Below are 14,864 nucleotides of genomic sequence, written 5' to 3'. Positions count from 1 at the left end.
TATTTTTCTCACAGTTTTGGAGATGGAAAGATCACAGTTGGGTAGTCCCATCAGTGACCATCAGGTAAAGGCCCAACAACACAGGGCACCATGGTGGGAAGCTTGTGTGGGTTCCATCAGCAGATGGGAGCCAGAGAGCCTCACAGCTGGGCTTGCTGTCGGGGAGAACCAACTCAGGACTCCTGAGAACTACTTTGATCCCTTCAGAGGCCGGGAGCCTAAAGATCTGAGGACTTCCCATCAGGTCCTGCCACCTCCCAGCAACACCACACTGGGGATCAAGATTCTAGCAGCACAGGCACCTTTGTAGGACATGTGGCATCCAAACCATAGCGCTCATTACTCTCATGGCAAAAATACGGAACACCTCCATTCCCCAGATTGTTTCTTTGAGGTTCTCTCTCCTCAGCTCCATATGTGTACTGTGGTGGCCATTTTTCTAATACCACTTCCATCCACTGAATTCAATTTTGACACTCAACTCCAGTGACCCAGGGTTTGGTCCCACAAGCCTGGTTTCATATCAGAAGTCAGCTACAAAAGGGTGCCCAGTCTTCCCACACTTCTGTCAGGCAGATGGCTAGCTCCCCCTCCAATGCTGTAATCTGCAAGACAGACTCACTAGGTTCAAAAAGATGCCTTCCTTATCCTTGCTAGTTTATGAGGACAACACAACTGAGGCACGGCTACAGGGTAGGTGTGGTGGTGGGGTGAGTGGGGTTTCCTCGCAATTTCTGGGTATGCCTCCCTCTTGGTACCACAATTCTTACTTGGTGTAGGAGCTCTCCAAATTCCGACCTTATGTCTCTATGAAGGTTCAACCATTTAGACACAATTTATGAACTGTGGACTATAAGATGATTAACTGTCTCCAGGTCATCACTCCTCCACGAGGCAGGAATAGGGGGCCTTGAAGGTTCCAAACCTCTGATCACAGGGGTGGCTCCCTTGCTATGGTTCCCTGTTCTGGAACCATTTGGGGGCCACCAATAATCATCGCACTGGCTTAAGACCAGGTGTGGTGGAGAGCAGCTTATTCTGTTACAAGACAGACTTGCCACTCAGGAGGAAATTGCAAGGGTTCCTACCCCGGAAACCCAGAACCAAGCTCAGTGTTAGCATTGTACAACATTTACACCCATTCCCAAGCATCCATCTCTGCTTTCTGTCCCTAGACAAGATGTGTCTTTTCTGGAGCTTCATATGAAAGGAATTCTGCAGCACTCAGTAGCTCTCCCCACCCCACCCACAGTTAACTTCTTTCAGTCAACTGGAGCCCACAAGTATAACTCAGAAAATTCCAGAAATGATGTTTTAAACCACTTTTATTACAATATGGGAATGTAATTTTTAAATCTGTTTTTATTTTTTATTGTTTTATTATTGATTAATCTCGTACTGGGTCTGATATTACAGTTGAGCTTTTTTTCTAGGTATACCATATGTATGGCAACAGTGTACAGGATTTGGACTATCTGGGGTTTCAGGCACCGAAGGAGCATCTTGGAACCTCTCCCCTGTGCTTTGGCTAAGGGGTGGACTGCTGCCTAGCATCCTGTGTCTGGCTCCAATAAGCCTGTTTGGAGAGCTTCAACCATGTGGCAGCGAGCAGCAGGGATCTGTCTCTTCTCATTGCTGAGTACAAAGGCAATTCTTTCCCTCCCCCCCCCCTTTTTTTATTCTAGTTTTGATAATCGTTACATAGTTAACAAGATTCAAGGGCTACAGGAAAGTGGATAAGAATATTGTTCTACATTGTTTCCTTCATGTATCCGGGTACAATAGCAATTCAATCACATCATTCTAACCCAGGTCCTGACCTGGGGACACAGGAGCTAGGTCCAAATTTTGGCTATTAAGATTTGTATTTATTGATTCTCTTCAGAGCCTGACACCTTCTTTTTTTTTTTTTTTCTCAATTTACAACATATAAATTGACAGATATGAGTATATACTTCTATTGCTCCCTGGGGGAACCTGCATCATAAATTTTAAGTTTTTAAATCACCTTTATTTATTTTAAAGAACAGAGACAAATAGAGATCTTCCAACCACTGATTAACTCCCCCACATACCGGCAATGGCCCAGGCTGAAGTCAGGAGCCCAGAAGAATTCAACTTGGAGCTTTTGTGGGGATGGCGGGGAGCCATCAACCTGCTGTCTCCCGGGGCGTGCACGAGCATGCTGGAATTAGCAGCAGAGCTAGGACTTGAAGCCAGCCCCTCCAATAAAGGAAACAGACATCACAAGTAGAGTTGCAACTATTGCCCTAACACCTACTCCCATAACCGTTTTTGAAATTTTACACATGTAGAAATTTCTGTTTACCTCGCATATTATTTTTTAAGAATTTATTGAGACACAATTTGCTTGCTATAAAATATATCCATTGTGGGACTGGTATAGTGGTATACCATATTAAGCCTCTCTCTGTGGTGTCAGCATCCAATTTGGGCACCGGTTTGTGTCCCAGCTGATCTTTTAATTCAGCTCCCCGTTTATGACCGAGGAAAGCAGCAGAGGATTGTTCTACAGCCGAGGTTGGGCAAAGCCAAAATCAGTAGCCAGGATCACAAGCAGAATGTGGGGCTGGCATCATGGTGTGGCCAGCAAAGCTAGCAACTACCCTGCTGGCATCTTACATGGGTACTGATCTGAGTTCTGGTTGCTCTGCTTCTGATACAGATTCCTGTTAGTGGTGTGGCACAGCAGCAGTGGTTGGCCTGAATCCTCACGCCCCTGCACACACTCGCGAGTCCTGATGAAGATCCTGGCTTCAGCCTGACCCAGCCCTGTATACTGCAGCTAACCCGAGAGTGAACTAATGGATGAGTCCTCTCTCTCTTTAAGATTCATTTATTTTTATTGGAAAGGCAGATCAGATTTGTGGAGAAAAGAAGAGACAGAAAGATCTTCCATCTGTTGGTTCATTCCCCAAAGGGTTGCAATAGCTGGAGCTGTGCTGATCCAAAGCTTCTTCCAGGTCTCTCATGCAAGTGCAGGGTCCCAAGGCTTTGGGCCGTCCTCGACTGCTTTCCTAGGCCAAAAGCAGGGAGCTGGATGGGAAGTGGAGCAGCCAGGACATGAACTAACACCCATATGGGATCTCGCGGATACAAAGCAAGGACACAGCCAGTAGACTCTTGTGCTGGGCATATATATATTTTTTTCTTTTTTTTTTTTTAATAAATCACACCATCAACAGAGCTGTTAGTTGGAAAACATTTCCAATTATATACATTCATATATCACATAGTTTGGACAGAGAGAGAATGGGTTCTGGTTTAACATAATCCTGGCCTCGGAGTAAGGGTCCATCGGATGACCTTCAGAGGGCTGGAGGAAGTCCCAAGTGTCCCAGGGACAAGAGAAGAGAGTTCTGAACAGTAAGCAGGTAGGTTTGTTTCTGGAAACTGAGCCAGGATGGTGCGTGAATCATGCTGGGTCGGGCCACAATACCAGTCAGTTCAAATCAGGGACAGGACTGGGGGATGGATGAACTGGCTAGGCTATAGTTCCCACCAGCGTGAGCTGGAATCAGGGGCTGGCCAGGCCTGAGCAGGCTACTGTACCCACTGACAAATGCCAGGATGACACAGGCCATGTCAAACTGGGCTGAAGCACCTAACCAGCACACATGAGAACCGGGGGAGAGTGGGCAAACCCAGTAGGGGACCTATGGGGGTCTCCCCTGCTGGGCCACTGTTCCCATTGGTGAGCGTGAGAGCTGGGATTGCGGGCAGACCAGACCAGGCCGGGCAGGGCTACAACACCTGTTGGCCTGCATGTAAGCTGGATCAGGGACAAGCCAGGTTAGGCAGACTGTACCTACTGGTACATGCATAAGCCAGAGGGAGTGAGGGTTGGTTGGGCTTTGCCACAGCATCAGCTGACAGATGCTGGCACAGGGGAAAAACTCTATTAAGTTAAACTGCAGAGTGCAAGATCCAGGAATGGGAATGGGCCCAGGAGGAAAGCAGTGAGCATCTCCCTCTTGGGTTGCCGCTCTGACTAATGAGAATGAGAACCAGGACTAGGGCAGGCCAGGCTAGATATAGAGTGGCAGCTCAGGCACATATGTGGGCTGCATAGTGGTACTTGATAGATTGAAGCAGGCTTCAATGCCAACTGACATGTATTAGAGAAGAATGGGATGTGGGATAGACAGAACCAGTCTGTTGTACATACTGGCAAGCATGGGAACCAGGGCAGGAGGTGGGCCTGGTGAGGATTACTGTGGGTCACTCCAACTAGGCTTCAGCTCCCACTGGTTTGAGTGGGGGCTGAGTGTGTAGTGGGCAGGATCAGGCTGGGCTGCAACACCCATTAGTTTGTGTAGAAGACAGGACTGGAGACAACTGATCCAGCAATTGCCAACTAACAATGTGAGCATAGGCCGATTGGGTGATGGACTGTGCCGGATCCAGTATTGGCATGCACACACAAGAATCAGGTCTGATATCACCTCAGATGAAGTTTCATTGCGAATCCTCCCAAATGAACTGCCAGACTCAGAACTCCAACCATGGAGAAAATTGTAGGTTCCATGTCTAACCGTGGAATGCGTGTCAGAGCTGGGCCTCCTCGGTGGCTTAGACAGAGCAGTGGACAGCATATCTAGATGCACACAGAGGATATGGCAGTACATTGGATCCTGCAGAGAATGCCTGGTACCATGGCAGAGGACAGAACAAATCAATCCATTACTCCAGCTAAGATTTGGCAGTGAATATCTGGGCAAATGGAAACTCTTAAGGTGGATTATGTCAGCCAGTGGATAGTGGAGAGATTTCATCGTGATTGGAGTGAACTATTGAAAAATACTTGAGCAAGACCCTCGGAGCATGCCCCACACTGGGGACCCTGGGATGGTTGGGAGACTGGGTGTGGCTTCTCCCCATCTCTCTGTTCCCCCAGATATAAGAAGGAAAAAAGAGAGTGTCAAAACAATGGTCTCATCCATTCCTCTAGCCCTTGATCCTTCACATCCTAATTAAATATGTAAAAATTATCAAAAATAAAATGTCTACAATTTTTTAAAAAGTGCTGCTTAGGGGGATGTAGCCCTCTCACATCAGAGTGCCACAGTTCAAGTCCTAGCTGTATTTCTGATCCCAGCTTCCTGTTGATGTGCTCCCTGGATGGCAGCGATGACAGCTCAGACATTTTGGCCCCCCAGCTCCCAGCTTCAGCCTGTGGCCCAGCCACATGGGGAGTGAACTAGTAGGTGGAAAATCTCCTTACCTGCCCACCTCTGCCTTTCAAATAAATGAAAGTCTCTTTTTAAAAAGTATTTCCTTCATTAATTTGAAAGGAGAGTTACAGAGAAAGAATCGTCCATCTGCTGGTTCACTGCCCACATAGCTGCAACAGCTAGGCCTGGGACAGTCCTAAGCCAGGAGTAGGGGACGGAGGCTTTTCCAGGCACATTAGCAGGCACCTAGATTTGAAACAGAGCATCCAGGACTTGAACGTGCTCTCATGTGGGATGCTGCTGTCACAGCAGGAAGCTTAATGCACGTCACAGTACTGGCCACAAGTTTCTTTCTTTTTTTTTTTTTCCATTTTTAAAAGATTTATTCATTTTTATTACAAAGTCAGATATACAGAGAGGAGGAGAGATAAAGATCTCCCATCCGATGAGTCACTCCCCAAGTGAGCACAACGCCGAAGCTATGCAGATCCAAAGCCAGGATCCAGGAACTTCTTCCAGGTCTCCCACATTGGTGCAGAATCCCAAAGCTTTGGGCCGTCCTTGACTGCATTCCCAGGCCACAAGCATGGAGCTGGATGGAAAGTGGAGCTGCCTGGGTTAGAACCGGTGCCCATATGGGATTCTGGCGCGCTCAAGGAGCTGCTAGGCCACTGTGCCAGGCCCCACAAGTTTCTTTTAAAACGTTTTTAATAAGAGGACCCGTGCGGTGACCTGGTGGCCGAAGTCCTCGCCTTGCATGCACCGGGATCCCATATGGACGCTGGTTCTAATCCCGGCAGCTCCACTTCCCATCCAACTCCCTGTGTGTGGCCTGGGAAAGCAGTCAAGGACAGCTCAAAGCCTTGGGCTCCTGCACTCATGCAGGACAGCTGGAAGAAGCTCCTTGCTTTGGATCAGCACAGTTCCAGACGATGAGGCTGCTTGGGGAGTGAATCATCAGACAGAAGATCTTTCTCTCTCCTCTCTCTCCTCTCTTTATGACTGGCTTTACAATTTTTTAAAAAATCAAAAATGAATAAATCTTAAAAAGAGAGAGACAGAGAAGGTCCAGCACACTAGCCTAACAACTAAATCCTTGCGTTGCATCTGCTGGTTCCCCAAATGGGCACTGTTTGTGTCTTGGCTGCTCCAATTCCCATCCAGCTTCCTGCTTGTAGCCTGGAAAAGCAGTCGAGGATGGCCTAAAGCCTTGGGACCCTGCACCCACATGGGAGACCCGGAAGAAGCTCTGGGCTCTTGGCTTTGGATTGGCTCAGCTCCGGCCATTGCAGTCACTTGGGGAGTGAATCAAAGAACAGAAGATCTTTCTTTCTGTATCTCCTTCTCTCTGTGTATCTGCTTTTCCAATTAAAAATAAAACAAACCATTAAAAAAGTTTTTAAAAAGAACAGAAATTCCAGATTCACACACCAATCATATAACGGTATCCAGCAGACAGGAAGATGCTAGCCTTTTGAGTAATCTGACATCTGTATGAAAATAATTAAACAAAAATTAATTCAAAATGGAGATAAACTTAAATGTAAAGTTAAAAAAAAAAAAAAAACAACATAGAGCCTAAGAAAACAGAGGAGAAAATCTTATTTACCTTGGGTGCGGTAAACAGTTCTCAAATACAACATCAAAGTTCTGACCTATAAAAGAAAACAAAATAATACATTGAGCTGAATCTGAATTTAAAACGTGTGCCTTAGGGCCCGGCGCGGTGGCGCAGTGGTTAAGGTCCTCGCCTTGCACGCCCGGGATCCCATATGGGCACCGGTTCTAATCTCGGCAGCCCTGCTTCCCATCCAGCTCCCTGCCTGTGGCCCAGGAAAGCAGTCGAGGACAGCCCAAAGCTTTGGGACCCTGCACCCGCGTGGGAGACCCGGAAGAGGCTCCTGGCTTCGGATCGGCATAGTATCGGCCCTTTGCGCTCACTTGGGGAGTGAATCATCGGACGGAAGATCTTCCTCTCTGTCTCTCCTGTCTGTATATCCGCCTTTCCAATGAAAAAATAATAAAAATAAATCTTAAAAAAAAAAATGTGTGCCCTAAAAAGCAAGCCACAGACTAGGGGAACATGACCCTAGAATATATCTGACAAAGGACTTTGAAAAAAATTTTTTTGTTTATTAGAAAAATAGAATGAAAGTGAGAGAGGGAAATGTCTCATTGTCTACTACTGATGTACTGCTCACACAGCTGCCATGGCTGCCAGTGCGCCGGGTCAAAGCCCGGGTCTCCACTTGCATCAACTCCTATTGCCTTCCTAGGCACTTTGGCAGGAAATTGGATTATAAACAGAGTAGCTGGAACTTGAACTGGTATGAATACAGGATATGTGAGAACACCAGCCTATTCCTATCCCTTCCGCTCCCATCTTCCCTCCCTGCCAAGGAGTTTTATCTAACATTAAAGTGCTAAATTTCTGAAGACAGATAATTCAGGGTCAATTTAACCTGCCATTTCATTATAATGTCTACATCCCACATCACAGTGTGAGTTCAAGTCCCCGTTGTTCTGTTCTGATCCAGCTACTAAGGTACTGGGAAAGCAGTGAAGATGGGGCCTTAACACTCCCGGGGGAGGCTGGATGGAGCTTGCCGGGCTTCAGCATGCATCAGCTTTGGCCTGGATCAGCCCCTACCACTGCAGACATTCGGAGAGTGGACCAGTGAATGGAAAGTTCTGTTTCTCTCTCTGCTACTCTGCCTCTAAAAATCTTCAGAAGAAAAATATATTTCTATTAAAAAGGCAGATTTACATAGAGAAGGAGAGATAGAAAGATCTTCTATCCTGTGGTTCGCTTGCCAAATGGCCACAATGTCCAGAACTCAGCTGATCTGAAGCAATGCACCAAGAACTTTCATCTTGATCTCCCACATGGGTACAGAGGCCCAAGGATTTAAGGCATCCTACAGCGCTCTCCCAGGCCATAAGCAGGGATCTGGATGGGAAGTGAAGCAACCAGAACACAAACTGGTGCCCATAAGAAATGCTGGCACTTGCAGATAGAGGATTAGCCAAACTGAGCTGTTGTGCTGGCCCCATATAAATTTTCTTAAAATAAGACAAATAATTCAAGCTTTCAAATTAGCCCAAGGCTGGAACAAGTAGCCATTCAAAGCGTGTACTATGAATGCCCAATATCACTAGCCGTTAAAAAATGCAAATTAAAGCCACAGGACTGCAATAACTAAAATTAAAAATGTTACCATACCACATGCTGTTTGGGCCATGGAGGAACAGAAACTTCAATTCATGGTTGATGGGGATGTAGTACGACTCTCCCACCATGAAAAAGGCACACACACCTGCCAGCCATACTATGAAGCCTACATGAAGACTACTATGCCAGGATCCCATATGGATGCTGGTTCTGATCCTGGCAGCTCTGCTTCGCATCCAGTTCTCTGCTTGTGGCCTGAAAGGGCAGTCGAGGACAGCCCAAAACCTTGGGACCCTGCACCTGTGTGGGAGACCCGGAGGAAGTTCCTGGCTCTGGCTTTAGCTTGACGCAGCACCAAGCATTGCAGTCACTTGAGGAGTGAACCATTGGACTGAGGATCTTCTTCTCCGTCTCTCCTCCTCTCTGTATATCTGACTTTGCAATAAAAATACAATAAAACTTAAAAAAAAAAAAAAGAAAATACAAACTAAGAGGCCTGTGTCATGATGCTACAATTAAGCTGTTGTCTGCAGAGCAGGCATCCCCTATGGACGCCGATTCAAGAGGCATCTCTCTAGTTCCCACCCAGTTCCCTGCTTGTGGCCTGGGAAAGCAGAAGATGGTGGCCCAAAGCTTTGGGACCCTGTACCCACATGGGAGACCTGGAAGAAGCTCCTGGTTCTGGCTTCAGATCGGCTCAGGTCCAGCTGTTGTGGCCACTTAGGGAGTTAACCGGCAGACGGAAGATCTTCCTGTCTGTTTCTCTTCTTCTCTGTATATCTGCCTTTCCAATAAAAACAAACAAACAAACAAAGAGCTTGAGCGCCTGAATCTACCTGGGAAACCCAGAAGAAGCTCCTGGCTCTGGCTTGGCCTGGCCAGCTACAGTCATTGCAGCATTTAGGGAAAGAATCACCAGATGCGAGATCTCTGACTTTTTCCCCTGTCACTCTGTCTTTCAAATAAATAAAATAAATCCTTATTAAAAATGCAAGCTAATACACAGTGATGAGACCAGAGAAGACAGGAGATATTGGATCCTTTCATATCTTGATTTAGAGAACGATTTCACTGAACAATCATAACATACAAAATTGTACATTTTAAATATATGTTTAATTTATTTATTTTTATTGCAAAGTCAGATATATATAGAGAGAAGGAGAGACAGAGAGGAAGATCTTCCATCCGATGATTCACTCTCCAAGTGACCACAACGGCCGGCGCTGCGCTGACCCAAAGCCAGGAACTCTTCTGGGTCTCCCATGTGGATGAAGGGTCCCAAGGTTTTGAGCCGTCCCTGACTGCTTTCCCAGAGCACAAGCAGGGAGCTGGATGGGAAGGAGAGCCACTGGGCTTAGAACCGGCACCCATATGGGATCCTGGTGCATTCAAGCTGAGGACTTTAGCTGCTAGGCCACCACGCCAGCCCCAATTATATGTTTGATTTTTTTCAAAATATTATCTTCTTTTTATTTGAAAGGTAAAGTTCCAGAGAGAAGGACAGAAAGACATTTTCTATAGTCTGGTTTATTCTCCAGATGACCCTGCTAGCCAGAGCTGAGTTGATTTGAAGCCATGATGCCAGGGCCACTGGCAGAGCTTAGCTTATTATGTTATGATGCTGGCCCTTACATGGTTGATTTTTCAACTATACCTCAACAAAAAGAGGGGTTAAGCTACTGCTTGCAACACAGGCATTCTGTATGGATGCCAGTTCTGGTTTTAGCTGCTCCACTTCTGATACAGTTCCCTGGAAAAGCTGTAGATGATCACATAAGTGCTTGGGTCCCTTCACCCACGTGGGTGCCCTGAACAGAGTGTGGATTCATGGATCCATATAGATGCCCTGAAAGTGGCCCTGGTGATCTGGAATGTCATGTTCAGGAGATGGTAGACAACAGGTGAGCTTGGCAGGTGGGGCTGCTTTTGTTTCCTACCACTGACTCAAACTTGGTGCTTGTCTTTCACAGCGCCTTCCAGCCTCTAGGCCCCAGAACATCATGGGGCTCGGGACTCCTCATGATTCAGGTCTTGGTGTAAATGTCAAGTGCCTTCTGAGTACCATGCTTGGATCTGTCCCAACCCTCCTCCTGTCCAAAAGTCACTTTCTGTATCTCCCTGTGTTTTCCTTACTGCACATTATCACTGCTAGAAGCTCTTACCCACTTAGCTATTTCCTGTCATTTTTCACTCTCTATTCCTTTCCTTCCCTGCCTGTGCTATGAGCCCTACATCCCAGAATCCCACTGCTGGCAGGTCCCCAGCCCATGGATGCTGTTCAGTGGCAGCTGAGAGCTCACAGCTGTTCTTGCCAAGAGGGAACAGAACTTGAAGGGGTGTGGAAGGGAGGGAGAAAACAAAAGAGGGCTTCCCACCCTGCAGGGGCCCTCTCTGGGAGTTCCTAGCTTGCCCTGCTGCCCTCATGCCTTCCTGAGACCACTTCATGGTACACTCAGTCAAGAACTACCAGCACAGGCTCTGCTTCTAGTGCAACCCTGAGGAGTCATGCCTGCCAGCTCAGGACACCCCTCCTTGTCAAGACTGAGAGCTTGGGCCCAGCGTGGTGGCCTAGTGGCTAAAGTCCTCAACTTGAATGCCCTGGGGTCCCATATGGGTGCCAGTTCTAATCCCGGCAGCTCCACTTCCCATCCAGCTCCCTGCTTGTGGCCTGGGAAAGCAGTTGAGGACAGCCCAAAGCCTTGAGACCCTGCACCCACGTGGGAGACCTGGAGGAGGTTCCTGGCTCCTGGCTTCAGATCAGCACAGTGCCAGCCATTGCGGTCACTTGGGGAGTGAATCATGGAACAGAAGATTTTCCTCTCTGTTTTTCCCCCTCTCTGTATATCTGACTTTCCAATTAAAAAAAAAAAATAAGTCTTAAAAAAAAAAGCCTGACAGCTCAGCAGGGAAGCATGTCCGTCACTCTCCCCCAAGAGGACTTACAACCGGCACACATGCAGGGAATGCAGAGTGGGGGCAGGGGCCAACCCAGGGCCTGTTTTACAGCTCTTGCCTGTCTTGAGCTGGCCTGGCCAGCAGGCATTATGAGTCATAGCAGATACACAAGGGATTGAGCAGCTCAGAGATGGGGTCCTGGTCTGGGACGGCAGCTTGGCACCTCCACCACGTCTTCCAGGTGAGAGGTTCTTGGGAAGGGGCAACCTGAAGGGTGGGTCTGGATGTGGGGCTTGAAGGAGTACCTCCCTGAGCCAGAGAGGTGGAAGAGGACAGAAGCAGGTGCTGAGTTAACTGAGAGCACAACAGAGGGGGCCCTGGCTCTCCTTTCCCACTCCATGGGGCCGAAGGAGGAGGGAGGAAAAGGTGACAACATGCTATGGAAAAAGCAAAGCTAAACAGGACCTGCCTGTTATCTGGGCTGCAGATTTCTCCAGGGTACAGTCTGCTTAGAACAGACAAACTCTTGTTTCCTGTGCACAGACCCTTTTACCTGCAGCCCTGAGTGCCAGTCTAGGCCTGGCACCCAGTACTGTGCCCTGGGCTCATTTCTGTCTTCCCGGCTGGCAGAGTGGTGGTGGGAGGCACAGGGCACTCCTGGTTCAGGACATGTTTACAGTGCCGGCTCTAGCTCTACAACTGGATCTTATGAGCAGGCACGCTTAGGTACAGAGCCTAGCTCTAACTCTGACCCCCGGCCTCATCCCCGCCCCCCCCCAACCAAGTCTAATTAGAATACCCCAACCTACACAGCATCTCCCTCTGAGTCCTGGCCCAGCTCCAAGGCTCCCTTTCTGTTGTTCCCGGCAACAAGAACCTCAGGAAGTGTCCCATCAGCTGGCTCCCATCGACCTAGCAAAGTGGCTCCTTTTTGAAACCCAAGCTGCCAGTCCCTTTTCTTCCACCCCAGGCCAGCTCAGAGAGACAGGGCCCTGCTAGGCAGGTCCATGCCCAGAGATTCCTTGTGGGGTCATCTTTGGGGAAGAGTCAAGGGCAGCTGTATGCTGGGGTGGCCAGCCCGGAGCAGGATGCTCATCTTGATCACTGCTCCTCTGACAGTGGCCCTGGCCCGCCTTCACTATTTAGGATCCTGCGGCTCCCTTGTGGGTACTTGTAAGCCAGACACTAGTGGTCCATCAGGCCCTCGCCCTGGCGGCCTTCCAGTGCCTGGCCACGAGCCACGCCAGCCGCCTGTGGGAGCAACTGCGGCAGTTCTGGGCCGACAACTTCTCCCGGAGATTCTCGCCTCGGCGCCCCCCACTGCGCCGCATCTCCTCCATGTCCACTTTCTACCTGCTGGACCACCGCACACGCCAGGCCGAGCTAGGCCTCAGCTACGGAGCACCACGCATGTGCCTCAGTGGCGAGGCCTATGTGTTCCGCGGCGGCCGCTGGACAGCCGAGGGCTCGCTGCGGGGACCGCGGGCACCGCTGCCCTCGTCAGCTCTGGCGGGCTGGAAGGCGCAGGTGCAGCGGGTCCGGAGCCAGGCACTGGAGGAGGAGAACAACTACTTGAAACTGCAGCAGGAAGTGCTCCTGGACATGCTGACGGAGACTACGCTGCGCCTGCACGTGTTGGAGCAGCAGCTCGAGCCCATGGGCAGCCCGGCGGCCGCAGCGCCCATCTGCCAAGGGACGCGTAAACGCCAACCTGCTGCCGGCGCGGCGCTCCGGGGCGAGCCGCGCGCTGCAGCCGCGGTGAGGCAATAAAGCCCCGTGCCGTGCACGCCCGCCTTGCCCTGCTCGCTCGCGGGGCCTGTGTCCGATTGCGGAAGGCTGGGCGCCACGGGATGCTGCCCAGGTGGCCTGTCCGGGGGAGGGTGCGGTCGGGAAGGAGGAGGCGGGGGAGCGGTGCTGGAAGAACGCAGGGCTGGGGGCAACACGGGCTAATGTATGTGAGTAGCCGAGAGGTGGAAAGCCTAAGGCTGCGACAAGCTCAGGGAAATGGAAGGGACAGGGTGCGGAACAGAGAGCGGGCTGGAGGCTAGGACCCTGACAGCCCCTCCTCCCCACCCCCGAGTCCCAACGTTGGGCAACACCTGCCTCCTTCTTCTACCTGTGCTGCGTTTTGGAGCGAAGGTGGCGCCTAGGTTTCGGGCCTCTATGTTTGCTTCTCAGAAGGTACAGGTGTCATTTTAAAAATACAGCATCACAAACCCCACCTCCTGAAAAATTCAGGGATGCTTGGCCTGAAGGCTTTGAACCTTGGTGATGCCCCTCCCACTGCTACCTCAGTCCTCTCCAACCTGATTCAGATCCCATCCAGATCTCTTCCCCCGCCCCCACCCTTCTCCCAGACAAGTGCGCAGAGAGTATGCGGCCCTTTTACGCTTAGCACAGACAGCCGACGTCATGTCCGCATCCCGATGCAAATGATGCCGTCATTTTCCTGGAGCCTGTGAGAGAGGGTGGGGGATCCCACTTGCTTCCTGGGATAGACCAACTACAACTCCATGTAAAACTGTGTCCTAAAACAGTACAAAGCATACCAGTAGTCATATAAAAATGGCATTTCTGGGGTAGGTATTTGCCCTAACACTCAAGACGTCTGGATTTGGGGCTGAGTGGCATTAAGGCCTAGAATGTCGGTTTGAGTGCCAGCTGTTCCACTTCGGATCTAGGTTGTTGATAATGCATGACGTTGGAAAAGCAGCAGCAGAAGACCCCAGTGTTTGGGCCCCTGACCCTCATATGGGAGACCCTAAGCTCCTGGTGCAGTCCTGGCCATTTCAGCCATCTAGGAACTGAATCAAGAGATGGAAGCTGGCTCTCCCTGCCCCACCCTCTCTGTGTAACTCAGACTTTCAATTACATAAATCTTAATTTTTTAAAAAAGGGCTCAGCGCAGTAGCCTAGCGGCTAAAGTCCTTGCCTTGCACGCACAGGGATCCCGCATGGGCACTAGTTCTAATTTGGGCAGCCCTGCTCCCTGTCCAGCTCCCTGCTTGTGGCCTGGGAAAGCAGTCAAGGATGGCCCAAGACCTTGGGACCTTGCACTTGCTTGGGAGACCTGGAAGAAACTCCTGGTTCCTGGCTTCGGACTGGCTCAGCTCTGGCCCTTGCAGCCACTTGGGGAGTGAATCAGCAGACAGAAGATCTTCCTCTCTGTTTCTCCTCCTCTCTGTAAATCCTTCTTTCCAATAAAAATAAATAAATCTTAAAAAAACCAAAAAAACAAAAAAGAAGCCTCCTGCATTGGTGGCTCAGTGGTAGAATTCTTGCCACCCACCCCTATCTTCTGGGCTTTTCTAATGGATTGTAGCTCCCACCAGTGAGCATGAGAACCAGGGCTGGAGGTGGGCCTGGCTGCACAAGCATTAGTTCCTAACAGGGTTTAAGTGTGGTTGGATACTGGGGTCAGTTAGGCTGAGCTAGGCTGCAACATCCTTTGGTGTGTACAAAAGCTGAATGGGATGCGACACAGGCTGGACCAGTCTGCTGCCTGAACCAGGGCTGCGAGCAGGCCTGGTTGAGCCTTTCGGAGGTTGTGCTGACTAGCTCCAGTCCCCAGTGGTGTGTGTGAGGGTTGAATGTGTGGT

The 14,864-nt window shown here is 49.7% G+C and overlaps 1 protein-coding gene and 1 pseudogene across 1 annotated transcript in view; both read left to right on the top strand.

The window, feature by feature from the left end:
- The window catches only part of LOC121166446, a 1,182,205-nt pseudogene that overhangs the window by 518,291 nt on the left and 649,050 nt on the right, over positions 1-14,864 (top strand).
- LOC121166424 (protein chibby homolog 3-like) overlaps positions 11,456-14,864 on the top strand; it is a 46,702-nt gene continuing 43,293 nt past the window's right edge. The window contains exons 1-2 of the mRNA XM_040995519.1: positions 11,456-11,506; positions 12,412-13,023. Of these exons, the coding sequence (XP_040851453.1) occupies positions 11,456-11,506; positions 12,412-13,023 (663 nt within the window). The remainder of the gene's footprint in view (positions 11,507-12,411; positions 13,024-14,864) is intronic.

Source organism: Ochotona curzoniae, unplaced genomic scaffold, assembly GCF_017591425.1.
Source record: "Ochotona curzoniae isolate NIBS_2020 unplaced genomic scaffold, NIBS_Ocur_1.0 patch14, whole genome shotgun sequence".
NCBI classification, from domain to species: Eukaryota; Metazoa; Chordata; class Mammalia; order Lagomorpha; family Ochotonidae; genus Ochotona; species Ochotona curzoniae.
Note: the sequence above shows the minus strand (reverse complement) of the source record. Positions and strands in the feature narration are given on the sequence as shown.